General features: G+C 53.9%; 9 protein-coding genes across 9 annotated transcripts; 4 read left to right on the top strand and 5 right to left on the bottom strand.

Annotated features, from left to right (window-relative positions):
* The first annotated feature begins 163 nt into the window (after positions 1-163).
* Positions 164-3,692, top strand: SEPMUDRAFT_146167 (uncharacterized protein). Its single transcript, XM_016903493.1, has 6 exons — positions 164-342; positions 414-508; positions 622-853; positions 903-1,882; positions 1,934-2,274; positions 2,329-3,692. The coding sequence occupies exons 3-6, from the start codon at positions 632-634 to the stop codon at positions 3,405-3,407; spliced, it is 2,622 nt and encodes an 873-aa protein (XP_016765188.1). The 5' UTR covers positions 164-342; positions 414-508; positions 622-631; the 3' UTR covers positions 3,408-3,692.
* Positions 3,693-6,079: 2,387 nt separating this feature from the next.
* SEPMUDRAFT_129895 (uncharacterized protein) lies at positions 6,080-10,139 on the top strand. Its single transcript, XM_016902318.1, has 4 exons — positions 6,080-6,360; positions 6,446-6,626; positions 6,688-7,112; positions 7,175-10,139. Exons 1-4 carry the CDS (start codon positions 6,280-6,282, stop codon positions 7,358-7,360), a joined length of 873 nt encoding a protein of 290 aa, XP_016765189.1. The 5' UTR covers positions 6,080-6,279; the 3' UTR covers positions 7,361-10,139.
* SEPMUDRAFT_122484 (DAGK_cat-domain-containing protein) lies at positions 6,081-10,139 on the bottom strand. Its single transcript, XM_016901772.1, has 4 exons — positions 7,175-10,139; positions 6,688-7,112; positions 6,446-6,626; positions 6,081-6,360 (listed from the first exon to the last, which is right to left on the bottom strand). The coding sequence occupies exon 1, from the start codon at positions 9,993-9,995 to the stop codon at positions 8,337-8,339; it is 1,659 nt and encodes a 552-aa protein (XP_016765190.1). The 5' UTR covers positions 9,996-10,139; the 3' UTR covers positions 6,081-6,360; positions 6,446-6,626; positions 6,688-7,112; positions 7,175-8,336.
* Positions 10,140-10,389: 250 nt separating this feature from the next.
* Positions 10,390-12,035, bottom strand: SEPMUDRAFT_76949 (uncharacterized protein; the record flags this gene model as incomplete). Its single annotated transcript, XM_016910155.1, has 2 exons — positions 11,976-12,035; positions 10,390-11,912 (listed from the first exon to the last, which is right to left on the bottom strand). The coding sequence occupies exons 1-2, from the start codon at positions 12,027-12,029 to the stop codon at positions 10,392-10,394; spliced, it is 1,575 nt and encodes a 524-aa protein (XP_016765191.1). The 5' UTR covers positions 12,030-12,035.
* A 496-nt stretch (positions 12,036-12,531) lies between these two features.
* Positions 12,532-15,024, bottom strand: SEPMUDRAFT_146168 (transketolase). Its single transcript, XM_016903494.1, has 4 exons — positions 14,928-15,024; positions 14,863-14,872; positions 14,197-14,719; positions 12,532-14,140 (listed from the first exon to the last, which is right to left on the bottom strand). The coding sequence occupies exons 1-4, from the start codon at positions 14,969-14,971 to the stop codon at positions 12,660-12,662; spliced, it is 2,058 nt and encodes a 685-aa protein (XP_016765192.1). The 5' UTR covers positions 14,972-15,024; the 3' UTR covers positions 12,532-12,659.
* Positions 15,025-15,889: 865 nt separating this feature from the next.
* On the bottom strand, positions 15,890-16,564 carry SEPMUDRAFT_30237 (uncharacterized protein; the record flags this gene model as incomplete). Its single annotated transcript, XM_016908462.1, has 1 exon — positions 15,890-16,564. A coding segment is annotated over one exon (675 nt), but the record flags the coding sequence as incomplete, so codon positions are not given.
* A 1,871-nt stretch (positions 16,565-18,435) lies between these two features.
* SEPMUDRAFT_146169 (tryptophan synthase) lies at positions 18,436-21,083 on the top strand. Its single transcript, XM_016903495.1, has one exon. It carries the CDS (start codon positions 18,464-18,466, stop codon positions 20,750-20,752), a length of 2,289 nt encoding a protein of 762 aa, XP_016765194.1. The 5' UTR covers positions 18,436-18,463; the 3' UTR covers positions 20,753-21,083.
* A 414-nt stretch (positions 21,084-21,497) lies between these two features.
* SEPMUDRAFT_146170 (NADPH-dependent medium chain alcohol dehydrogenase) lies at positions 21,498-25,061 on the bottom strand. The gene is made up of 14 exons (XM_016903496.1): positions 24,777-25,061; positions 24,674-24,720; positions 24,494-24,615; positions 24,411-24,435; positions 24,310-24,350; positions 23,896-24,245; positions 23,707-23,837; positions 23,048-23,639; positions 22,823-22,931; positions 22,505-22,701; positions 22,268-22,388; positions 21,907-22,156; positions 21,762-21,789; positions 21,498-21,685 (listed from the first exon to the last, which is right to left on the bottom strand). The coding sequence occupies exons 1-8, from the start codon at positions 24,932-24,934 to the stop codon at positions 23,428-23,430; spliced, it is 1,086 nt and encodes a 361-aa protein (XP_016765195.1). The 5' UTR covers positions 24,935-25,061; the 3' UTR covers positions 21,498-21,685; positions 21,762-21,789; positions 21,907-22,156; positions 22,268-22,388; positions 22,505-22,701; positions 22,823-22,931; positions 23,048-23,427.
* On the top strand, positions 21,533-23,269 carry SEPMUDRAFT_113097 (alcohol dehydrogenase II; the record flags this gene model as incomplete). Its single annotated transcript, XM_016901015.1, has 7 exons — positions 21,533-21,689; positions 21,766-21,789; positions 21,907-22,156; positions 22,268-22,388; positions 22,505-22,701; positions 22,823-22,931; positions 23,048-23,269. The coding sequence occupies 7 exons, from the start codon at positions 21,533-21,535 to the stop codon at positions 23,267-23,269; spliced, it is 1,080 nt and encodes a 359-aa protein (XP_016765196.1).
* Positions 25,062-26,633: the final 1,572 nt, after the last annotated feature.

Below are 26,633 nucleotides of genomic sequence, written 5' to 3' on the forward strand. Positions count from 1 at the left end.
ATCAAGAAAATAGACCAGATGTCGGTGTCACGTTTCATAAGTCCCGCGTTTTAGAGACTTTATTATTATTCACCTCCGGGTGAACCCCCGCTGTCCGTGCTAGCGTGTTTTCCTACACCTGCCAAAAGCTCGACCTCCAAACTTCCTCAGTGAACATTGCCCACGCCATCACATGCCACCAACAATCGTGTCGGCCATCGACGTGAATGCGCTTGCTAAATGGAGGGTGCGATATAGGAAGACAGACTCTCCACACACACTTCACTCGGCGTACCTCGCGCGATATACTACCTAGGACAGGCGCGGAAGTCGAAGTCGCGTCACCACGCAAAATTGAACAAGGTCAGTCGCAATATCGCCGCGCATCCATCTCCCTCATTTCTAATCATATTTGCCCTGAGAACACTCGCTAGCTCGAGTCAAGCGGAACCTGTTGAAAATTCCGCATGCTGGGATTTGCGCACTTGCGCATCAAGTGAATATCTGGCCACCCGCCAAGGAATTTGTGGTAAGGCACCTGAAATCAACTTTACCTTACCCTGAAAGCAGCATCTGTCACCACCCCACAACCACACTGAGAATTTCGTCTTTTGTAGAGAGCATGTACTGACATGTCGCAAGGACTTCTCGCATGGCCGCGACAACAGCCGATGGATTGAGCAGACGCCGATCAAGCAAGAAAGCGCCCGAATGTTCTTCCGCAGACGATATCGACGTGAAAAGGCGCGTCCCTCTCAGGCCGCACCTGAGAGCCCCTGCAAAGACAGCTCATCGCTCTCTTGCTCACCAGTCGGGCGCTAGTGATGCAGCGAAGCACGACGTGGCTCGTCGTCCACGGGGCCGGAGTGGCAATGTAGGATTAACTCGTCTTGCTGCAACGCTGAGGGCTAACTGGACGTCAGGGACCCACCGAAGTGGAAAGCCCACTTCATGTCACTTCAGGTGCGGACGAGAGTGACGGCGTCGATGACGAAGGATCGGTGGAAGAATATGACTTTACCGCCGAGCCTTCGGACGATGACGATGCGCCGGAGAACGACATGGACGACGATGCGGATTCTGCTATTACCGTGTCCTCGGACCCTCCCGCTGCTCCAGAATCTGAGTACGCTATCAACAAGCGACCATGGCTGACCTTTCCTGAAGACATTCGTAAGCAATGGGAGATCATGTACTCCAACGTAACACCATACCCAGTCGCCTCTAGTTGGGTGGCAACGGAAGAGTATCAACGAGAGAAAGACAACGAAATGCTGAGGTACATGGAGGATTTCCCGCTTTCTCAATGGGTGATTCCACAACAACAGGCAAGTAATGCTTACAACCAGCTCGTGGAGCGGATCCGATGGCGCAACTATGGTATTCCAATCTATGGACGTGACAGGGTGCCCGCAACTCCAAATGCTCCTGCTGCTCCACTCCCACCACCACCAGTGCAGGGGTTGTGTCCGCCACCGCCAGGTCTAGGACCTGGTCAACTTCACCCGCATTCTCTGTACTCGCCGCAACCCTATCCGTCTGCACCGCCTCGGCAAATATTGCCGCTTCACATGCCCCAGCACGCAGTTCAGCAGCCAATGCAGAACGCCATGCCGGTACAGATGCCGTCCCCCCAGCAGCAGCAGCAGCAGCAGCATCACATTGGTCTCGCTCCGCACCCAAATCGAGGCCAGCTTCCCCCAAATCTCGTTGCGGTCCCATCTCAGCCATACGCTCAGCCGATGCCAATGCATCATGGGCCAACACATCCAGGTATGGGCTACGCGATTGGTCCTCCTCAACAAATTTCGTATGGCATACCATTGGGAACATACATGGGTAAACATATGCCGTCAGGAGGGATGTATACGTCTCAAGGCCCGGCACCGCCTCGCCAGCCTAGGTATGTGACAGTGCTTTGCTCGTCCAATGCGCATATTAATGGTTGTCTTAGAAAGCCGCGAGAAAAGAAAGAAACACCGGCTGTTGGGACACCCCCTCTCCCCCCTCCCACGCCTCCTTACGAAAATCGAGTCAAGCCCGTGTCTGCTCAGAAGGCAGCAAAGAAGCCCGCAAAGGCTATCGGCTCTAAATCAGGCCGCCGATCTCAGCGTCGTCCCGCTGAGGCTGATGACTTCCCTTGGACTCGGAAATTGAATTTTCGCGAGGCGAAAGAGAACGCGACGTGGGACGATTCCATCTACAGTCACGAGACACTGGTTGCGATGCAAGCTGCCAGAGAGCATAACGCTAAGCTCATAGACAGTGTCGATTCGAAGCTGGGTGAAGCACAGCGTACGTCCAACTCTCTGCATGAATACTTGCCTAGTCGAACTAACAACTGATCAGGCCAAGCACGCTCCAAGAAGAAAGGGGCGTTAGCGGAGGAGGATGTGTCCAAAGCTTCGCTCGAAGTCGAGGCCAAGCCCAGAGAACGTAAGAAGCGTGGGCACAACAACACGTACAACAACGATGCCGGCGACCCCAACCACTCTGCATCGTACTCCTGGGCCGACGAAAGCGCTGCCAAGGTGGGTAGAGCGATGGGATATGAGATTCCCGATGAGGCCATTTACCAGGGCATGGAGGGCCGGCTGTCGGAGGAGCAGATGGCCATGCTCAGAGTCGTGTGGAATCCCAGCAAGAAAGGCGGGCCCGAAAATCTGAGGCCAGCGGTGTTTTCAGTCAAAGACAGCGTTCTGACTCGCAGGCAACTCGAGAAGACACCGATCCTGACACAACGGGCAGCCGAGTGTCTGGTGGACTTTTGTCCGGAGATGTTGTGGCGCGGCACGCTCCTTCGTGTCACCAGCGAAGGTGGGTTTGGTAATAAGGATGTTCGCGATCGATTCTGTCGCAATGGTAGTTACTGTGACAAGGCCACGATCACGAAGCGCATCTCAGCCGCGCTGGGACAGAAGCAGGTTCAACCGAAATCCAAGGGCTATCAGGAAGGAGAGTACGAATGGTACGAGCAGAATGTCAAGGACTTTACGAACTACATTTCGTATTTCGGCCGCCGGACCGGTCACCGCAACATGCTCAAGATCCAGATGCAAGGCGACAGGAGGAAGGCAAAGCTCGAGGCCAACGCTCGCGAGAGGGATCGTACCTCTCCTGAAGAGAAGAAGGAGGAGGGTGAGGGGGAGGGCGAGGGAAAGGGGGAGGAGGGTGAGGGTGAAGGTAGGAAGCGCCGCAAGCTCGATGTCCGCGGTGCATACAGTTCTGAGGCGGCGCCTACTTCCGATGGCAACGATGGTGGCGGTGAGGAGAGTGATGGTGAGAGCGCAGAGGAGGAGGAGGAGGCCGATAGAGACGGGGACGACGACGACGAAGACGACGACGACAATAGCGACGACGACGAAGATGGCGATGCTGTCTCTGCACAAGACTCGGACATTCTCGACGAATTGGACAACTCGGACTGATGAAGGCTCATTCTGGAGGGTTCGTATGTGGGGCAGACGTGGCAGGTGTGGGTTAGGCACGAGGGGGCTACCCATTCGTGCTTTCCGTTGTTCGTGCGCTGTCCGTTGAGGAAGGCGCAACGATGAAGGTTGATAGAAATGGAAGGTTCAGCATGAGGACAGAAGAACCTCCTCATATTGCACGGTACCTGTAGCGTTTGACGGGAGGGAGACGAGTTGACAGCATCAGGTGCAGGTGCGGGTGCGGGATAATGGTCGGGTATTCTACCTCAGGAGGTATTCTTCTTAATTATTTTTTCTTCTTCTTTTAACAGTAATGTAACTGAATACCTAGTGTGAGTGTGCTGCATTTTCAATCGTTCCATGGCTGCCGAACTATTAAGCGACCTCGCGCTGGTTGTAGTCCGTCTCGTTTTCTCTAATGAGATGTGAGGTGGGAAACGAGCATCGTGGGGATCCAAGATAAGCAACACGCATAACGGGTGGTTTGCATCTACCACTTTGGTATAAGAAAAACGGTGATTTGGCATGGGTGAGGCAGGGCAGGGCAGGGCAGGCATCTCGGTGTTCGACGGCACGGCGACAAGATTGAAGAGATCTGCTGCTGCTGTAGGCCTGTAGCCTGTAGCCTGTAGCCTGTAGCCTGTAGCCTGTTTGTTGGGCTTGGGAGAAAAGGCGGCGCTAGTGCACGGTCATTGATTGTATCTGTGTATGAGAGAGGGAGAGGAAGAAGTCGGTCAGTTAGCTACTAGGAGGTAGTAGTTCTAAACGGAAGTTTGACGGGAAGCTTGTTTGGCGAACAGGGCAGAACAAGGCCATTTCTTGTTCTCTGATGGACCATGGGAGTGATTCGAGATCGGGCCAATAGGAGGGGGAAGGGGGGGCGTCTGCTTTGCTTTCATGGATCATCATCTGTTTATTAGGCTGTGTGCTAGTGTTAGTGTTAGTGCTGTGTGCTGTATGCTGTATGCTGTATGCTGTATGCTGTGTGCTGTGTGGCAGTGTGGGCTTGTGTGCTGTGTGCTGTGTTGCGCTGTCGTGGCAACCACAAGCCTGTTTGTTGTCAGACTTCTGCAAGCTCTGGTTGCCATGCTAAGGTATGGCGCATTTGAAATCGTGACGATCATGATGATGATGGTGATGATGATGATGATGAGGTTAGAGCTGCATCTAGGTACAGGTACTGTAGGTACATGATCTCGCGATGGTGACATGCTGTGCTCACGCGAAATTTGGCGCACCCCCAGGGGCGGTACCGTAACAACAGAAAAAAAAAATAACAACAACAGCAATAGCAACAACCTAGAGCTTCCAATCCGAGGGAAATTACGCGGGCGCTGTGGCGCCGTGTACCGTACTTTGCACCGCCACAGGTGAGCAGCCGGGCCCTTGGCGTTCATCGGTCCATTAGACCATTTCGCTGTTGGCTGCTACCTGATGGGGGGGGCGGCAAGGAAAAGCGATGCAGCAGATGCAGCAGTTCCAGCAGGAACCCAGCAGGAACCCAGCAGAATTTGTCCAGTAGTAGGATGGATTGGATGGCATGGCTCGTGTCGTTTGGCTCCGTTGGTAAATTGGAAAATCGGGACGGGAAGTGACTCGGGAGACAGAGAGAGATGCACATAGGCTAGACAGGGTGACAGGGGTGACAGGCATGGTGAAATTACGATGGCAGGGCAGGACAACCCCTGCACAGCTGGATCGATCGCCCAGGTCCCGCCCCGTATCAGCCATGTGAGACAGCTCGCGCCACTTCCACCGCCAAGCACCAACGTTTGCCGAATCCATGCCGACTGCATCTCATGAAATGATGATGGAGGAATGATGATAGATGGGATGGATATCTGCCTACTGTAAAATGACGAACAGGCGGAGTCTTACGTGTGCTCGTGGTAGCCTGTGCAGAGTCTAAAGCAGTGGTAGACTTGGTAGACTTGGTAGACTGTAGGATATACTTCAGGTAGAGTAGGTAACGACAACAATTAAGCTATGTAGCCAACAAGTCAATGGACTCAATGGCGCGCAGAGTGAAGTCATGTCTCTGACCTCTCTGCGTTTTTTGTTGGTCGGGGGCGGGGGCTTGAGCTGCAATTTTGTCCCAGTTCGGCCTATCAGACGCCTCCCAGCGCCAACCTACAAGTCACACACCAGCCACCTGCGCCGACCCTTACCATGGAGACCACGCCTGCGCCACCGGAAGCCTGCCGAAACTTGGATCGAGCCCCCAGAAACTTGGATTAGTCTGCAACTCAATCAACTCCATCCATACCGGAATGGCTGAAGCTTTCTCAGGTGCAAGCGAGCGAGCGAGCGAGCGGTGCGCTTTTCCAATGCACTGACTGCAGTGTGCCAGTCATCTCAGAAAGCCCTTCGGCCCCTTCCCCATCCACGCCCACGCCCACGCGCATGATTCACCACACGGGCCACAGCAGAGCGCAGTCCAGTCCCGTCCAGCCCAGACCATGTGCGTCACAAGCCGCGGCTAGTGAGGTGGGCGAGCGCGAGTAGTGAGAGAGAGCGACGGCCCAACCCAGAGAGAGAGCGCGCGCGGGAGAGAGAGATAGAGAGGGGACCTGGAGTGTGTGTGAGAGAGAGATTGATGGAGCGAGTGTGAGCCGGCAGGTGCGACACATTCATATAGAACTAGCAACTGCCCCATCGCGGCAGCCTGCACCTGTACCTGCTCCTTCCCCCTTCAATTACACTTCAGTACCCGTGTACTTACCTCATTAGTACCACTTCCCTCCCCAGTATACATAACAACATCCTCGCCCGCCCTCTACCCTCCGTCCCCGTCTCCATCCTCATTGCCATCGCCATCTCAGTCCCCATCACTACCACCCACCACACTCGTCCACCGCCAACGAGCACCATGAAGGCCGCATTCACCGTCGTCGCCATTGGCGCCTCGCTCGTCGCCGCCCAGGACCTATCCTCCCTGCCAGCATGTGGTGTACGTCGTTCCTCCCCCTCCTCTCCCCGTCTGCTGCTGTCCGCGCGACCAGAGCGAGCGACATCAATGGCTGACCACGCAACAGATGACTTGCATCACCAACATGCTCGGTTTGGCCCCATCTCTCGGCTGCAGCGGCACTGACGCCGCTTGCCTGTGCCGTTCCGCCGACTTTGGTTACGGTGTGAGGGACTGCGCCAACGAGGCATGTGGCAGCGCCTCGGATGCCCAGCAGGTCATTGCCTACGGCACTCAATACTGCTCAGGTACGTCGCTTGGCCCAGCGTAGAAGTGCGCGTCCAGCACATGTGCTAACGGAACAATTAGGTGCGCTCGGTGGCTCCGACGGCAGCGCTGGCGCAGCTGGTGCAGTCGCCCTCACCGCCACGGGCCCTAACCCAGGTGCTGGCTACGGCGGCGACAACATGACCATGAGCATGACTATGACCACTGAGGCCAGTCCTAGCTCGACCGAAGGCGGCATGGGAGGTGGCATGGGAGGCGGTATGGGAGGCGGTATGGGCTCTGCCATTACCACGTCTGCATTGACTGCCCTCGTTTCCGGCACCGATTCGAGCTTCATTACCACCACTGGTTTCACCACCATTTATGAGTCCAGCGGATCTGGCACCAGCAGCGGTGCTGAGGCTACTGGCACCAACAGCGCGGGTATGACCACCGATGCCTCCGGTAACGTCATTGGAGGTGCAGGTGGTGCAGGTGGTTCAGGAACCATGACCGAGACAGCTGCTGTAAGTCCAATACATTTGTCGAATGTGAAGAATGAACCCAGTGCTGACCCTCGACCGTCCAGTCTGGAATGTCAACCGGTTCCGAGATGGGAGGCAGCGCTACGTCGTCGGGAGGCAACGCCGCATCCAGTGCTACGTCGGCGGCAGGCAGCGCAGCTTCCAGCGGCACTTCCTCCGGCAACAGCGCTCCTCTCGTCACTGCTGCCCCTATGCTTGCTGCCGGTGTGCTCGCCATGCTCGCTCTTTAAGTCTCAGAACCGCAGAGGGTCTTCATACTTTGATTACGACTTACGAAATATGCTCCAGTCGACGCGCAGCGCGATGGTTGCAAGTTTTGGAACACACGCGATGATACCACTTCCGGCGAGCTTAGCGTTGATTCCCCATCATACGTCGACAATAGGACGATGTTAATGTGTAACAGCCCGATAGCCATGAGATAGATTGGGATATTGATGTTTGATATATTCAGTCGTGCTGGCCCATTCCTTTCTGTCAGGTGGTCGCTGCGTGGAGGAGGTGGAAGCTGCGCTGTTTCGCTGTCGTCTACAGGTTGCCTTAATCCGAACTAGGCTTACATAACCTTACCCCATTGATCGGATCGATAGCAACGGTAGCAACGGCGTGGAGTCTGCCGACTTGTCAGTGCACATCGCGAGTCAGCCATCAACCACTCACCTACTCATGGGTAGATGGAGTCTTGCCCATCTGCATGATGACACGGCAGAAAGTACATAAATGCATGCACCATGCAATGAAGCAAGCTATTTCATGCTCGTCCTGGACAACTGACCTGCAGGACCTGACTTGGTACCTACATAAGTTACCTTACATGTACATACCTACACCACCACACAAGACTGATTACAATATGTACTACCAGCCTTTGAAACCCCCGTCTGGTCAGCTCGACAAAGAGGAAGAATTGAGCAGAACAATATGAGGTACCTACCTCCTACATAGGTGCCTAAGGTAGTCACCCGAAATCTGTCTGATCCGTTGTTCTAGCTAAGGTATTATTATGTATTGGTACATTTATTCATTTCAGCGCAAAAGTACAACAACTCCATGGTTAATGTATGGGGGGAACCTCCTCGATTCCCCAAAAAATCTTCCAGCCCGCCTTCTTCGCTGGCAGTGGTATTTTTCCTGTAGCCATCCTCTCACAAATCATTACAATTCGACCCCCCTGCCTTGCCTTGCCTTGCCTAGCTAGGTAGCTCATCATATAGTACTCCTCGGACCCTCAAACTCATAGATTGCTCCGCTCTTACTTAAGACCGTAGCCAGACCAGGCACAATTTCGGCCTGGAAGGGCTCGAAAGGTATTCGCTCACCATCGATAGCAATGAGCCCGCCTTCGTTCACATTTCCGCCTGCCGTTCCTCCCAGCCACCTTCTCACTCGAGGCCCCAATTTTTGCGCGGGTACGGGCGCCGCTCGCGGGATAATGCGATACGCCAGGACCTTGCTATACGCCGCTTCGGGAAAGTTGATCATGCTTCCATCTTCAACCTTGACGAGCATCTTCAGGCACGTGGAGCGTTTGATGTTCCCCGCGATCGCCATCATGTCCATGCGACCATCATTGGGAAGGGCACAGGCGAAGAAGGGGGCGTCGGGGGACATATAGCACATGTTTCCTACATAGAAATTGCCAAGTTTGGGCATATCTATCGTCTTGAATGCAGAGTGGAGAGGATCGGTTGCCACGCCGTATTGAAGTGTGGGGAGCCCAGAGTCTTCATTATTGTCATCGGCTACATTGTCGTCTTCACGGATTGAGGCATTGAGGTTCTTGGATCTTGCTGCTTCGTGCTCTTCCCTAGCATGGCGATATTGTTCTTTGATGACCCGCTTGTCATCAGTATCTGTCACGACACTGACTTCAGCTGGATATATCGTCTGGCCTAGCATCCTCACAAGTATGCCCCATGTGAATCGGAACGAACCCATCCACCGCAGGCTCTCCGTCCCCAGGTCAGTATCAGCAATCACGCCCACTGCCTGACTCAGAAAACTATACAGTTTTCTGTCCCCCTGTGTGATCGCAACCAAGTCCAGCGGGGTCCTGATACCCTTCACAATCTCCACCGCAGCCAGACTCGGACTGTCGGTTCCATTGAGATTCAGACTCATTGCATTGCCACTTCCACAGGGTATTTGCACGACCGCCACCTTTTGTAGAGCTCGACGCGCGTCTTTCCGTTTTGCAAAGCCATTGAAGACTTCGTGGGGCAGCCCGTCGCCTGATGCGCAAGCAACGACGTCGTACGACGACAAATCCAATTTCTCTGCAACGTCCACAGCATGGCCTCGGTAGCTCGTCCGTTCCACGTCCACGGAGCACTGAGCTGCAGCAAAGATGGGCTCCACTTCCCTCGTCCACAGCTTTTGGGCGTTGCCGGTGCCACCAAACGGGTTCACTAAAACCTTGATTCGTTTCCGTCTCTTCGTATGTACTGGATATGCGCGGCCCATCAGCTTCTGCACCCAGCGCTGCGCGTGAGCATGTGAGCTCTTATCCGTCACAGTGTAGTTGATCACGCCCACCCGGCACGCCTTTCCCCTCCTGCCGACGGCGCGCGCATAGTGGATGGTGAGGTCAAAGTCGTCCAGGCTGGCCCAGAGCACGTTGTGTAATGCGATTGCCCGCGTGGTCTTGCCAAAAGGTGGCAAGAGCCCGCAGCAGTTGGAGATAGTGCGGCTATCACGAAAGCCCTCGTCGAGAACAATAAGGCTGTCGGTGCCTAGCGTGAGCGTGGCATTGCGGTCAACGGTCAGCACCACCGCGTCCGCCGCCGCCGACGACGATGATGACAATGTCTCCGACGGGTCGTCAAACGGGTTCGGAGCAAGGTGCTTCTTGGTACGCATAGCCATGGCCACAAGGCGGAGCGAATGGAAGCCTCACGTCCTGACGAGGGCGGTGGCTATGGCGAGAAGTGCGAGAGGGAGACGTGAGGGAGGAGGAGGAGGAGGAGAGAGGGAGAAGAGGAGAGGGAGAAGAGGAGGAGAGTGAGAAGAGGAGGAGAGGGACACGGTCCAACAGGAGAGTAATCATGCGGCTGGCCAGGCCGACGTACAGTAATGTGTCGAGAGGCGGCCTCGGAAGCAAATAATGCCTAGCAACGAGGGAGGGAGGGAGGCATAGTAGACTAAGGTGTCGGATGTCGGATGCCAAGAACGATGTGCAGTCAGCAGATACATGTATGTCCTCATCACAAGCATACCACGTAGTAATATAATGACAAGGAGCGGTGTATATAGCAGTGGCGTCTACAGTTCGAACACAGCTCCTACATGCCGCCCATCGCCAACGCCGTTCCTGCGCAGGTCTGCAATGTCCACGCGCCATCCCCTCCACTGGTCCAGGCCCCTCTTGACGTCCTTGATCCTCTCCAGCCGCCTCTTCTGCTCCTCTTCTTGCGCCAGACGGAACGCTTCTTCGTCGAAGCCGCCGTCGTCGGACATCAACCCAATACTCAGCGCCCTATCCCTCGTCTGCTGCGGCCGCTCCCTGCCCGTGAAGGCGTTGATGCCAGATGTAATGACCTCCTGGAACGTGCTCGTCTGTCTCGGCAGGCTGCCTCGGTGTCTGCTCAGGCCATCGGGAGTGTGAAGGTCCACATCTTCCAGCAATCCTTCATCATGCATTCCCTGAAGTTCTACGCGCTTGTCTCTCCAGACACCGCGACGCAGATCAAAGTTTTCCGCTTCCAACGCTCGCAGACGAGCTTGCAGCTGTCCTGTCTCGCTTTCTGATTCAGACAACTCGAACTCCTCGAGGTTGTCTGGCCGAACGTGCGATGTGCGCTGAGTCTGTCGCTGGAGCTGGGATCGTAGATCTGTGACTTCCCGTTCTCTAGCTTGTGAGGATACTAATGACTCCTTGTGTAATTTGGTGAGCGCTTCAATCTTTTGCTCGAGAGAAATTACTCGCTGAGCGGCCGCTTCGGCACTGCTGTTGGCAGTTCGGAGATCGGATTCAAGAACGCTTATGCGCTTCGTCAGAGCTTCGGGGTCATCACGGGCTGACGCAGTCTCGTCGCTCGGAAAAGAGATAGACACTCGGAGGGCATCAAGCTCCTGCTGAGCCGTTTTGGTCCGCGCTTCAGCGAGGTCAGCGCGCTCTGACAACTCCTGGGTGGATGCATCGCGTTCCGACAGCGACGACTCGAGTGTCGATATCTGGTTGCGAAGGTTGGATATATCGAGCTCCAAAGATTGAATTGTCGAGTCTTTAGATGCAAGCTGTTCTGCTACCTCTGGACTCGCGCTTGAAGATGTCCGGCGCGTCGTAGTCTTCTGCTCTTTCTGCACTTGTGCGAGCTGTCTGTGGGCAGATGCAAGCTCGGCTGTCAGTCGCTGGTTCTCCTTCGCCTTGCTGCGTAGCTCAGCGACTTCACCACTGCCCTCACGCAAGCTCTGCAGTTCCTCCTCGGCCTTGCTCAATCTCTGAATGTTCGCGTCCTGCTGCTCTTTCAGCGACTTGTTTTCCCTTTCCAGCTCTTCGATCTTGGACGTCTGTTTCTTATACAGGTCTTGCACCTCAGACTGGGCAGCCGACGCCTCCTCCTTGAACGACTTTGAGCGTTCCTTTGCTCTCTGCGACACTTCAACTTGCACTTCCTTCTCTTCCTGCGCATCAGCCTCGTCCTCTACGTTTGTTGCGCCCTCTCCCTCCAACAGTGCTGCATCGTCGCTGGGTTCCTCAGCTTTCGCCTCTGTGTCCTTGTCTGTCTTCTTCCGGCCTCCCTTCTTACTATCCTTGGTCTGTTTCTTCTTCAACTGCTCGAACTGAACAGCTCGGTGTTCGTATTAGCCGACGCGCGTGCAGGTTACATGTCGTTGCAGACGTACGCGCTTCTTTGCCGCAGCAAGCTTCTCCGCCTTTTCCTTGTCTTCGTCTGCCATATCAACAATCACGGAGACTTATTGGCGATCGATATTTGTGGCCACGTAACTTGCTGTGGACGAAAGGTCGATGTTGATGGGGTGTGAAGACAGCTGTACGACCTCGCGAAACTCAAGCTAGGTACCGTACCTTACCTTAAGGTACCTTAGCCTTACAAAAGGTACAACGATACCTAAGGTACAGTACCTACCTAGTACTTTACCATAGAATACGGCACTAAACCTGCCGAGCCCGCTCAACACCAATGGAACCAGGACAGCACGAGCAATAACAGGAGGCGGAAAATCATGGTAGGAGGTACAGCAGTGTCACTTTCTGGAAGTCACATGATACCGTATATGGCAATACAACGACCCCTATTTGGTTAGCAGAGAGACGGCTTGCTGAAGACCCTAGAATGGTGCCCACCGAGCACACGATGGTTGATCTGAGCGAAGTGAGCACATGGCGGGGGTAAGGCATCGGCCAGGCGTACAGCGAGAAGAAAGGTAACAGTCTCATGAAACCGTGAGTCATTTCCGTCTAGGAGTATTCTTTCTTTCGTCGCTATAAAACTAGACCCTCAACAGAGCCCTATAGATTCTGCATGCCCAGTCTTTGTGAGCTGCGAAGTTTTGAGGGTGCGTTGCTCAGATGAGCTGTTGGAACGCCCGGTTGAGAGGCGATCTCAGAGGCTTGACCTCCTTGTAGAAATCAATAGTGGCCACAGCACGCTTCGCGACTCCCTCAGGTGTGAATTCGAACTTTGCGTACACCTCCTTGTAAGGACCTGAAGCACCGAAGCGGTTGAGGCCGAACTGCTCGTGAGAGTACTTCTCCCAACCCATGGTGCTCATGACCTCAACAGATAGCGATGGGATACCGTCTGGGATGACCTTGAGCTTGTAATCCTTTGGTTGCGCATCGAAAACCTCCATGCAAGGCATGGAAACGACCCGTGCCGTCACACCATTCTTCTCCTTGAGGTACTTGGCAGCCTCCAAGCACAGCGAGACTTCGGATCCCGTGGACACGAGAGTGATCTGCGCTCCTTCGACCTCACTTGCAACGTATCCACCCTTGATGCCGTTCTCAATGGTGGAACCCTCGAGCTGTGGCAGATTTTGGCGGGTAAGAGCGAGAATCGACGGCGTCTCCTGAGAAGTAAGGGCTACGTAGTAGGCCGCAGAGGTCTCGTTACCGTCAGCTGGACGCCAGACCATCATGTTCGGCAGAGCGCGGAAGTGGGCAAGTGTCTCGATAGGCTGGTGAGTTGGTCCATCTTCACCAAGGCCAATGGAGTCGTGAGTAGCGATGTAGATGACGCGCTGGCGAGAGAGCGAGGAGAGGCGGACAGCTCCAGCAGCGTAGGATACAAAGTTCAGGAAGGTGCCACCAGCCGGAATGAGAGTACCGTAGGCTGCGAGACCGTTCATGATACCAGCCATGGCGTGCTCACGGACACCATAGCGCAAGTAGCGACCACTCCACTCACCAATACCCAAGCTTGGTGGTTGGAAGTCAACGGCACTCTTCCAGCGGGTGTTGTTGGAGCCAGTCAAATCTGCCGAACCGGAGAGGAGCTCTGGAACGGCTCCGTAAATGGCCTCGAGCACAGACTCGGACAGTTTACGCGAAGCTACAGCCTTGTCGGCAGGCTTGTAGACTGGAAGCTTGTTTTGCCAACCTTCTGGTAGCTTGCCAGTCAATCGGCGCTTGAGATCAGCGCCGAGCTCCTTGTGCTCGCTACAGTACTTCTCGAGCAGCTGGTTCCACTCCTGCTCGGCTGCAGCACCTTCGGCTGCGTGCTTGTGATATTGATCGTAGACTTCTTGTGGAACAGCAAAGCTCTTGCTTGGGTCGAAACCGAACTTCTCCTTGACTTGCTTGCAATCGTCCTCCTTGAGAGGATTACCGTGCACGCCGCCAGTACCCTGGAGGACAGAGCCAAACCCGATTGTGGTGGTAAGTCGAATCATCGATGGCTTGTCGGTGACCTCCTTGGCCTTCTTGATGGCAGCCTCAATGCCCTCGAGATCATTATCGCCATCCTTGACCCACTGCACGTGCCAGCCGTAAGCCTCAAAGCGCTTTGTGACGTCCTCAGTGAAGGCGCACTTGGTGTCACCATCTGCGGGGGGGAGTCAGTTGGAAAAAGCGGCTTGCGGCCCATTCTGAGTGACTCACCAATGGAGATGTGGTTGTCGTCGTAGATGGCAATCAGGTTGCCGAGCTGCAGATGACCAGCGGTGGAAGCAGCCTCGCTGGCAACGCCCTCCATGGCGCAGCCATCGCCGAAGAATGTGTAGGTGTAGTTGTTGATCAGCTCGAAGCCAGGCTTGTTGAAGACAGCGGCGGTGTGTGCCTGTGCGATCGCAAGACCCACAGCGTTTGTGAAGCCCTGGCCAAGAGGACCGGTGGTGACTTCAATGCCGGGTGTATCGTGGGACTCTGGATGACCGGGAGTCTTGCTGTCCACCTGACGGAACGCCTTGAGATCGTCGATGCTGAGGTCGTAGCCGAACAGGTGCAACAGGGCATACTGGAGCATGCAGCCGTGGCCGTTGGAAAGCACGAAACGGTCGCGGTTGAGCCACTTGGGGTTCTTGGGGTTGAAGGTCATGAACTTGTTGAACAAGACGTGGGCGACGGGGGCCATGCCCATGGGCGCACCGGGGTGGCCCGAGTTGGCGGCGAACGTGGCATCGACCTACAGGAGGCACTGTGTCAGCGGGTGAAGGGCGAAGTCTGGCGTGGGTGATTGCGCGTGCTGGTTTGCACGCGAGAATGGGAGGGAGGAAAAAAAAGCTGTATGCAGCGGTGATTCGGTTGAGAAGGAGGGGCAGCACTCACGGCCAGCGTCCTGTGCTCGAGTTAGCAGTTGCCATTGCAAGCTCGGGTTGGGGGAGACGACTGACCGAATGGTGTTGATAGCACGCTCGTCGGTCTTGTCGTAAGGCATGATGGCGGTTCTGGGGGGGTGTTGTCTGGTAGAAACGAGACTGGAAAAGAACGGAGGTGAAGAGTGCGAGATTCTGAGGTATGATCTCACCTCCGTGCTCGAGTTAGTAGGCGGGCGGGAATCTCTTGGGTGCAGCTTAGTAAGCTGGTTCTAGTGGGGCAGGTCAGGGTAAGCAAAGGCCGATCGCCGGTTTCACAATAATATGACGGCGGCTCTCGTTAATGTATGCGTTATGCTGGTGGACAAGAGAGGTCAGATCATCAGTCGGGAGGTTGTACAGCGACGGACTGTCACTTTACCTTAATAACACAAACACGACCCACCAATGCCGACGGAGATGCACCACACATGGCACATGCTTCCACCCACTCTCTATCTTTCTATGTGTGAAGCGCTGGAAAAGACAGTCGCGTCGGCTCGGCCGCGGAGAAGGGTGGGCGTAGCGTAGTGGGGTGAAGGCCTTGGCCCTTCAGGTTCTTTATTTTTGTGATGAGAGATGGTAATAAGATAGTGGCAACTTGAACACATGTCCCTACCTCAGGTAGGTAGGGACCTAACAATGTACCTGAGCCACTTGGCTTCCCTTTCGACGCCAATATATACACGTACACGGCTCATATGCCTGTCTATCCAATACTACTGGTACAGGACCTCCGTGGCCTTTTCGCTTGAACGCTGCAAATGTCGTCGTCGTTCATCATTTCATTCGTCAGAGCGACTTCCTCGGGAACAGGAAGCTCTCTCAATCGATACAAGTACAAATCGTCACTTCTTCGAGTACATATAGGCGTAGACCTTCCGTGAACCTTCCGTGGACTTCCGAGGGGAGCCGCTGGGCTTGTCATTTGGATCCTTGATGGATCATTGTGCGCATGCCGTGCGGCTATGCTGCGCATTCTCGACAGTTTCAATATAGTTCCGCGGGCGAGAACAGTAAGCAGAGTTGGAGATGTATATACTCTTTTGGAGGTCGTTCGCAGCTGTTTCGCCTCTGCGCTTCGCGGCCAAGGTCGAGCTGCTCAGTGACGGCCTATGATTTCTCATTTGCTGACATCCCGGAGTGACCGTCTTGCTACTGGCTGTAGCAGGGTAGCCGGAGTACATTGGCGACCTGGGAACTGCTTGATTGCTCGACCTTGGGATTCTTGGATATCGTATGTGAGAAATTGGTGATTCAGCAACAGCAGACAAGCGCTTATCGTCCTCCTCTGGTGGCGTCAGCTCGTCTGGAAGATTGCTCTCGAACGAAGTGCGTCGTGAGGCTTCTGATCCGACGGAATCTCGAGCAGTTTCTGGGAAACATGGAGCCGGAGACACAAAAATGGCCTGAGGTGATGCACCACTATCTGAGCTTGCATAATAGTCCAACAGACTGATCTTGCTTGATAATGTACCTGACTGCGAGCTGCATCGGTCTTCGTCTGCCATATGAACTGGTGGAGGTGGTGGCAGAAGTGGCCAGCTTCCAAATTCGCAAGCATACGGCACACGGAGATGTTGCTCAGGGATGACTACAGCCAGAGCAGGCTGTGCCAAGCCGCGCAATCGTGTCTGTCTGGTTTTCAGAACTGCGGGGTGTGCAGGAAGGCCTGGTACTCTTACACGCGGCAATATCGAGGTGTGCTCTCCCTCAAACAGAGTCGCAGGTGTCGATACCGATTGCGAATAGGTTGTTGCTGGTGGCGGAGGCGTGGTCCCTGGTGGCTCCGGAAGTAATTGAGACACAGTTCGTGTGCTCGTGTTGCGCCTCGATTCGCTCCACTCTGTCATTTGTTCACCACGCTGTTCGTGAAGTCGGTGGTGCTGCGAAGGCCATACAGTGTCATGCTTCTCATATGGTAGCTCAGTGTGCGCCGGAAAGTGGTCGTTGAAGATTGATTGATGAACACCTTCAGAGTCGTGAAGGAACGGCCAATATCGATTCGAGCCTTTGTGCACCAAGTCATACGATAGCCGGCTTTTTCTTTCTCTGCTCGCCTTACGTCGCCGTATGCACGATAGCTGCCAAATGAACAGGTCGAGGTAAGCAAATATCTCTAACCGAAACCCAACCCGTCTTTACAGATAAATCTTTGAGCTTGTCGCCTCGATCGACTCGAGCCAGTGAAACAACAGGAAAGTAGGGAGACTCTTCGGATAGCGAGGACTTACCAGGTAGACTATGCTAACGACAATAGCCACACCCGAGACGACGCCGATCGAGATACCAACAGCTTGCCCACTTGTCAAGGTGGACTTCGAGGTGGCAGTATCAGAAGGCTTAGCAGCTGGAGTGCTCGTGGCTGCCGACGCTGGCGTGCTGGCAGCCCTTGCCGACGTTGAGCTAGCTGCATGCCAGCTGGTCAAAGTCCTAGACGCTGTTTGACTTGTGGGAGAAGACGTCCGCAATGGCGCTGTGCTTGTTGACGACGGCGTCGTTCCATACACAGTGGTGGTGAGAACGGTATGTAGACCAGGCACGGCATCCGGTGATTTGGAGCACACATTATATGCGTCGATCGCCGTCTGATCGTCGACTGTCTCTGCACAGTTTCCACTCTTTGCACAGATGAGAGCCATCTCGCCGAGCGTGTAAGAATCATTGGCATATCTGTTACACAGACACGAGCTGTCGCGACACGCTTCGGTATACTCGTTGTCGACCCAATCGCTGAGGCAGGTGAGGGCGCACGCTGGCACAGCATCCTGGAGCTGCTTCGGGATCGTGGAGTCCGTCGTGCTCGATCTCCGCAACAAATATGGTCCTGCAGAAGAATGGAGCCGTAGAGGCATTGTGCTTTGACGAAGCGTGCACGAAATATGAGCCTCTGGCTACACACCTGTACATGAAAGTTGTACAGCCGTCCAGCAGCGTCGAAGCAGGTACATGTATACAACTACACAAGTGAAGGATGAAAATATTGGAAAAGGGTTGAATTGGCCAGGAGGGCTGCGACATAGATACATGTAGCCATCTCGTCGGTGGACATGTATATGGCTGGCTGCCGCCGGGCATATCGTCACCGTAGCACCTATGGGCAGCATAATGCAGACGCCAGCGGCACCTGTGTTGTTGTTATTGGGAGAGCGTGGGAAGTAGCAGCGTTAGGTAATGGAGGATGGGCGCGTAACGGAGAACTAAGGTAAGGGTCAGGTACTGCACCCTTAGCCATGTGCTGTGAATCCTATAAATAATAGCGCCCACGGGAGCCGCCGCAGCCTGCAGGATCGGGGCTCGGGGTCTCGGTTTCGGAACTGCGATCGAAGCATGGATGTTCTAGTTCTCCCATATCATCATCCATTGATGAGTCTTGCGGCTCTTGCCCGCCCATTGACTCATCCAAGGACAATTTACATTTAACAGACTGGACCCCTCTTCACCACACTGCTGACGACTGAATATTGACGACCATCATCACCACCACCCACACCACCCACACCACCACCACCACCACTACTACTACTACTACCACTACCACCACCTACTCTCTTTAAGCCGTCTGATCCCCCACCATGGCGGAGGGCATCAGGAAGGCGTTCGCTCGAGCGAAGAGCGAAGGCCGAGCAGCGCTGGTCACATACACCACCGCTGGCTATCCCACCATCGCAGAAACTTCCGATATCCTGCTGGGCATGGAAGCAGGTGGTGCAGATGTCATCGAGCTGGGCACGCCTTTCACAGATCCCATCGCCGACGGCCCCACCATCCAGACTGCCAACACGCTCGCCTTGGCCAATGGCACCACCACGACGTCCTGTCTAAACATTGTGAAAGAGGCGAGGGCCAAGGGCCTGCAGGCTCCGGTGCTGCTCATGGGCTACTACAATCCGCTGCTGGCGTACGGCGAGGAGCGCATGCTTCAGGATGCAAAGGCGGCCGGCGTGAATGGCTTCATCATGGTCGACCTGCCGCCTGAGGAGGCCGTGCGATTCCGCCAGCACTGCAAGAACTACGGCCTCTCCTACGTCCCGCTGATTGCACCGTCTACAAGTGAGAAGCGCATGAAGCTGCTGTGCAGCATTGCCGACTCTTTCATTTATGTCGTGTCGAGGATGGGCGTCACTGGTGCTACTGGCGCGCTCAGCACTGGACTGCCGCAGCTGGTCGAGCGTGTTCACCAGTACTCGAACGGTGCCCCGGCTGCTGTCGGATTTGGCGTCAGCACGCGAGAGCACTTCGTCGAGGTCGGGCAGGTCTCTGAGGGCGTGGTCATCGGCAGTCAAATCATCACAACCATCAAGAACGCGCCCTCAGGGCAGGGGGCGAAGGCTGTGGAGGAGTACTGCCACAAGATCACTCAGCGACGGAACTCTCGACAAGTTCCCGACCCCAGTAACGGGCATAGTATCTCCACCGCCGCGAATACGAATGGAGACGGCAGCGGCTGGATCAAGCAGACGAACGGCGAAGCCCCCAAAGAAATCTCCACCGCCGACCCCACAAAGGAGCCTGCAAGTCATTCCAGCCCGACCAACGGCACTGTTCATGTAGACGGGGTAATCAAGGATTCGGATACAAAGGGCCCTGGTCTGGCTGACCAGCTCGAAGCATTGAACACAGATGAAAAGGACCCTGAGTTGGTGCCCTCACGCTTTGGTCAATTTGGCGGACAATATGTACCAGAGTCGCTGATGGACTGCCTGGCAGAATTGGAACGTGGCTTCAGCGACGCGATCAATGACCCCAAGTTCTGGGACGAGTTCCGATCATATTACCCTTACATGAGCCGTCCGTCCAGTCTGCACAAGTCGGAGAGACTCACCGCTCGAGTGAGAGAAGAGAGTCAGCCCGGACATGGCGCAAATATCTTCCTGAAGCGCGAGGATTTAAATCACACTGGTTCTCACAAGATCAACAATGCAATCGGTCAGATACTGATCGCTCGGCGGTTAGGCAAGACTGAAATCATTGCAGAGACTGGGGCCGGGCAGCACGGTGTCGCCACTGCCACTGTCTGTGCCCGATTCGGCATGAAGTGCACAGTGTACATGGGCGCCGAGGATGTGCGAAGACAGGCACTCAACGTATTCAGGATGAAGCTGCTCGGGGCCTCTGTCGTTGCAGTAGAAGCTGGTTCGCGCACACTTCGTGATGCTGTCAACGAAGCGTTGCGGAAGTGGGTGGAGAAGCTCGACACGACACACTACATCATTGGCTCTGCTATCGGGCCTCATCCGTTCCCGACCATGGTGCGCACATTTCAGAGCGTGATTGGCCAAGAGACGAAAGAACAGATGCATGAGCTGACGGGCCGCTTACCTGACGCTGTTGTCGCGTGTGTCGGCGGCGGCAGCAATGCTGTCGGCATGTTCCACCCCTTTTCCGAAGATTCTAGCGTCAAACTCCTCGGAGTCGAAGCGGGTGGTGATGGCATCGACACACTGAAGCATAGCGCGACGCTGTCTGGCGGCAAGCCTGGTGTGTTACACGGCGTGCGAACGTATGTGTTGCAGAGTGATGAAGGCCAGATCAGCGAGACGCATTCCGTCTCGGCAGGTCTCGACTATCCGGGAGTTGGTCCAGAGTTGTCGGGTTGGAAGGACAGCGAACGCGCCAAGTTCATTGCAGCGACGGATGCGGAGGCCTTTATTGGCTTCAAGCTGCTGTCGGAGCTGGAAGGTATCATTCCCGCGTTAGAGACGAGTCATGCGGTGTATGGCGCGGTGCAGTTGGCGAAGACGATGAAGAGCGACCAGAACATTGTCATATGTCTATCGGGCAGAGGCGACAAGGACGTGCAGTCGGTGGCAGAGGAACTGCCACGGATCGGGCCTAAAATTGGTTGGGATTTGAGGTTCTAATTGTTCCTCCTCGTACTGTTTGTTTGTTTGTTTGTTTGGTACTGCTTACTGGCTGCATATTAATCGTTGCTGGGGGGGCCTTTTGGGTTGCTATCTCTGTATCTTGTACATTACATGTACCTCAGGTAGGCGACTGTGCGTAAAGCGAGACGCACGATGATCATTCGTTCGCTACATGGCTCTTTTTGACAATACCTGAAGAGGGCTTTTCATAGATGTCAAATCATGACCCACGGGTCGAAGCCAACCTGAGCTTACTTAGGTACCTTACCTTACCTCCTAGTACAATGTACCTCGTAGTTGTCTGAGCCTTTGAGGAAAACCATGTCAATCGCCACAATGTCTGCCATTCCACTCTCCATTTTCCTGTAGACAAACTGATAATTGTTATTACCTTAATGAGGTAACAACTCCACATCTTTCGCCTACTAACTACCTGTACCTTACCCCTCTCGCGCCTCCAAGCCATTTTACCTGAACTGGTTTCCACAGTACCACCTAGAACGTAGGTGGAGGTACCTCTTAGTTCACTCCAGAGCCCCACTCACCGAGGTCCCTCATCCATCATCTGCCACACACCTCCTACCTCCCACCTCCCACCTCCTCGTCATCCACATGGCCGACTGGTACTGGGAATATGTAGGAGGTACCTAACTTTGAAAAGGAGGCCAAAGTACATAAGGATCAGGTAGGTACCTGACCTTTTTATACCTCCCCTCCCTCTGTTTTCCCCCTTCCCTCTCCTTTTTAGGTATATTGTCTTTTTTTTTTCACCCAAATATGACCACTCCAGAGATTCCCAAGAAACACAAGGCTGTCATTTATGATGAGCCCGGCAAGATTTCTACCAAGCTCGTCGAGCTCGATACACCCGAGCCCGGTCCCGGCGAGGTGTTGATTAATTTGACTCACTCTGGTGTCTGTCATTCGGATCTAGGTTGGTTGGAACATTGATTTTTTTTTTATATATGTAGCATGCGATCGAGTGCAGTCTACTAACAACACGCTACTAGGTGTCATGACCAATCGATGGGCTGGTAAGTGAGATTCGATGGTATTCTTTTCTTTTTCGTATTGCATGACAGGAAACAATTGAAACGTTCTTCTTCTTCTTACAGTGGCGGGCGACTGATGAAAACAATGTAATTCTCCAGGCCTCCCATTCCCAACTCAACCCGGACAAGTCGGTGGCCACGAAGGCGTGGGACGAGTGGTCAAGTGTGGACCCGGTACAGAACACAGCACCGTCAAAGTCGGAGACCGGGTAGGAATCAAATGGATCAGTGGCATCTGTGATAGCTGTCCCGCCTGTCTGGCCGGCCACGATGGAGTGTGTTTCAATGCAAAGGTATCAGGTTACTACACACCGGGAACTTTTCAGCAATATGTCCTAGGACCTGCCAAGTATGTATCATGAGTGAGGGACTACTGCTGCTGCTGCTGCTGCTGCAATTGGTGTTCGCGAGAAAAACATTGAATCTGAGCTAATTATTTTCTCCTCTCTCTCTCTCACAGCTACGTGACACCCATCCCGGAATCTCTCCCCTCGGACGCTGCGGCCCCAATGCTCTGTGCAGGTGTCACCGTATACTCTGCCCTTCGAAAGTCCGGAGCGCAGGCGGGTGACACAATCGCAGTAAGTTTTGAAAGCAAAATGCCAATCATGATTCCCCGTGTGTCCGAGAAGAAAGCCTTCACTTCTTACCTGCAACATTTGAATGACATTTTTTTTTTCTTTTCTTTTGATGATAGATTCTTGGAGCTGGTGGTGGCTTAGGTCACTTGGCTTGCCAAATCGCTGCGAAAGGCATGGGAATCCGAGTCATCGGTATTGATGCAGGCAACAAGAAAGATCTTGCCATGGAGTGTGGAGCGGAAGTCTTCATCGATCACACACAGGGCAAAGCTGAAGAGGAGGTCAAGGCCGCGACTGGAGGATTGGGCGTACAGTAAGTCACTCCAAAAAAAAAGAAGGCCGCATGAAGAAAGAAACCCGACATGATGAAGTTCTGAGAGCTACCTTATTTGTTGACTGTTCGGTGTACTAACTACCTTCTTCTACTTTTGTAGGGCAGTGCTCGTCCTGACAGCGGCCAATGCGGCTTACGCATCTAGCATGGGCATGCTAAAATTCGGAGGCACGTTGGTCTGCGTGGGTCTGCCAGAAGGAGAGCTCAAGGTAAGCGGCCAGTGGCAAATCATGGGCATGGGCATGAAACCACATCAGCGTCCATGACAGCTCGCTCTATCAGACCATCCATCTGTGCTACGCTGACTAAAGTCTTCTTATCGCAGGCCATTGCCACCGCTTACCCACAATTTCTAGTTGCCAAAGCACAAAAGATTGTGGGTGTGGCAGTGGGTAATCGCAAGGAGGCCATAGAGACGCTCCAGTTCGCGGAGCGTGGCCTGGTGAAGACGCACTTTACTACCGCGAAGCCGGAAGAGCTCACCAGCATCTTCGAACGAATGGACAAAGGAGAAATCAGTGGTCGCGTCATTCTCGATCTGTCCTGAGCGTAGCCATATAGCAGCGCATAGTCAACGGCCTTGAAGTCTCTCACATCCATCCATCGTCACGCACGGCAAGCCCTTGGTGAATCTTCGGCAGAACATTTCACGTGATATTTTCTGTATGTCGTGGCAGCATTACTAACTGTCTACACAATGTCATTCTAGTCGCGCTTGCCAAAGACCTTGTCGTAATTCGTGAGGACATATCGGTAGCGGACCGTATTATCGTAGACGCCCGTGACAACTTCGGCACAACCCTCTGCAGAGATATCAACTTTCTTGATCCAGCTCTTGATGTTCTGCTTCGAGGCGAGATCAAACATAGCGAGCATCTCGGGGCGGTTGCCAATGTGCGAGGCGCCAATATAGCAGCCTACAGAACATCAAATATGATTAGTAATCGTCGACTGAGGTCAAATCATATATCCGCCGCCACATACCGTTGCCTGCAAAGTCCTGGGCCATCATCTCCGGCAAAGGATGGTCACCCAAACCCACGTTGTGGAAGCGTCCCATAACCTTCATTGTGCCAAAGTAGTCTTTCAAGTTGAACTTGTGAGTGGCATCGGCGCTGCAAGCAGACAGAGTTAGCACACGTCGCATAAACATGTCTGCTCCTCAGTACTGACCAGTTGAGGATGAAGTCAAAAGTAAACGCCAGATCCTTGTGCCAATCCTTCTCACTGGTGACAACGAAGTGCTTGGCACCCATCTTGAGCGCATCTTCCTTCTTGTTCGGGCTGTGAGACAGAACGTATACCTCGGCACCAAGTGCTGATGCCCAGAGGACAGCGAAATGGCCGAGGCCACCTAGGCCAACAATAGCGACCTTCTTGCCAGGACCCGCTCCCAGGCGAACAAGCGGGGAGTAGACAGTCAAGCCAGCACACAGCATAGGAGCTGCGACTTCGCTCTCAATGTTGTCTGGGATTTTGAAAGTGAAGTACTCGTGAGCTCGAATGTGCGATGCGTAGCCACCCTGTCCGGACAGTACTGTCAGCTTCCGATCTCGTCTGTTGAATGTCGGAAACAATCACACTCACCTGCGACACCGTTCCATCTTTGTATTCCGCACCATATGTATCTACACGGTAACAGTTGCATTAGAATGGTACGAATGGCGGCCACGAGATATGGGACCTACCGATTTGATTGGGGCAGTAGTTCTCCTAGAAGAAGTTGTCAGTTCGAGAGTGTGACTTCAATGTTGTCGTGGGGAAGTCATACTTGATCAGCCTTGCAGTTGCCACAGGTGAGGTCGGCTCCAATCTGAGCTCCCACGCCTACGCGATCGCCCACCTTTATGGTTTTGACTTGGCTGCCGACCTTGATGGCTCTACCCACCACCTCTGCATTGCGTCAGTGCTGGTCAAATATACATGTACAGCAATGATGCAGTCCACGAACCGTGTCCAACACAAATGGGCAACGGGGTTTCTCCCCATCCACCTGAGCTGTGACAATGTCAGCGCTGCCGATCCATTCGGAAGCTGAGGTATTCAAGAAGTACATTGTGTGTACATCCGAGCCGCAGACACCACAGCACTCGATGGCAATGTCGATATCCCGGTCCTCAAACGGCTTCAGCTTGAATTCCTTCTTCTCGAAGTTCTTCCACTGCTTCTGGTCGGAGATCATGAACCCCTCGGCGGTGTCTGGATATACCATGTTGGCGGAGCTCTGGTGGCGGTTACCAGGTAGGGCTTGGTGGGGGGTGTCTGTGGTGAGCGTGTCGATGGAAGGAGGACGAGGAAGTGGTGGAAGGTAGTGGTAGAGGTGGTGGTGATGGTGGTGGAGGAGGAGGAGGTAGAGTAAGGTATCTGTAGGCAAAGAATTATGCTGCTTTGGCGGGCAGGCCGTACCTAATCAAACAGTGCAGCAGAACTTCTCAGCTTGCAGTTGCCCAGTGGGATCTCGGAGCAGCGTGACCTCATTCGTCGTAATGGATTAGGTTGTGATTCCGCTTTCAGTTGGGCCTGGTAATGTGCCTTCCCGAATACTATATATACCTGTAGGTACATGGACCTTAAGACTACATGTATATGGAGATACCTGTAGTTCAATCTTCCCTCACGATGGTCGACTCGTCGAGCACATTGTGATACTACATCCTATCCTATTCTGCCCACGCTCTTGCAATGTGAATTTCCAATAAGTCCAGGTTGGTCAAGCTCGACATGCGGATATCGCTGCTCGGGACAAAGACGACCGGCGGGGCAAGGTGCGTCCAATTGGCAATCCCACAGTCCAGATCCATATTTACGAGATGCATAAGCCTATTGTGCACAATGGCGAGTAGTTTGTGTCGAATATATCACTCAGAATTGCCATAATAGCAGCATACCAAGAGGGCATAAGGTAGGTACCTATAGGTACTATCAATGTTAGTCGACTGAGACATGACTGGGTATGTGGGCATTGGTTATGAGGCGTGGATATAGCTTCTAGCTAGGAGGTACTAATAGCAGGAAGCTAGGAGGTCAGGTAGGTGTAGGGTATGGTAAGGTATGTACATGTAGGTAAGTTGCTGTTGAGGCGGAAAATGCAGATGTCATTTCAACTCAGCCTTCCATGTCATCAAATACCTGTACCTAATAAAAGGTACCTACCTCCACCATCAAAATGTCGTCGAATGTCAAGCGGATATATCCGGCGGCTCCGCGGGGGAAGAAGTGAGAGGGGGGCGACTGGTAGGAGGTAGGTAGGTAGGTACCGTACCTGAGGTAGGAGGTAAGAGGTAGGAGGTAGCGGGGTGGAGGTATACCTACCTAGTCTAGCGGCGGAATACATGTAGCTATGCACTGCATAAACTTAGGTATGAATCAAGTACAGACTGCAGGTACCTCCTAGGTTAGGATTGGACTGTTCGGACGCGGACTGCAAGGGAGAAAACATGCCTGAGGCGTGATTGAAAGAGTCGTTGGCAAAGGAGGTTTCGACCAAGTCCTACCTCCTATCAGGCGGCAGAAAAGTGGGTGAAATCAGAAAATTGAAATGGTCGCAAGGTCGCTGCAAAAACGATCGATTCACATGTACTCCCAAGACATTGTACTTCTACCAAGCCACCACGTTTCCTGGACGGTAAAACTAAGGTGATGAGGCGGCACTTGCCTTTTCTGTCGAAACCTTAGTTCTAAGCCACCGTTTGTGCGCCGTGCACTGCATCACAAAAGACAATCTCCGACTCGCGCATCCATCATACCAGCAGATCAGCAGATTGGCAGATCACAACAGACGGACGGGACAACCTGCCTCCCGTCCCATGATGAGGTGATGGCATTCTTTGGCATTAAACAACGCCTCACTCTCTTGCCTTTGGGTACAGACGATGGGGAAATTGCTACCTCCTACTACCGCCTTCTACACA

This window comes from Sphaerulina musiva, assembly GCF_000320565.1.
Source record: "Sphaerulina musiva SO2202 unplaced genomic scaffold SEPMUscaffold_1, whole genome shotgun sequence".
NCBI lineage: Eukaryota > Fungi > Ascomycota > Dothideomycetes > Mycosphaerellales > Mycosphaerellaceae > Sphaerulina > Sphaerulina musiva.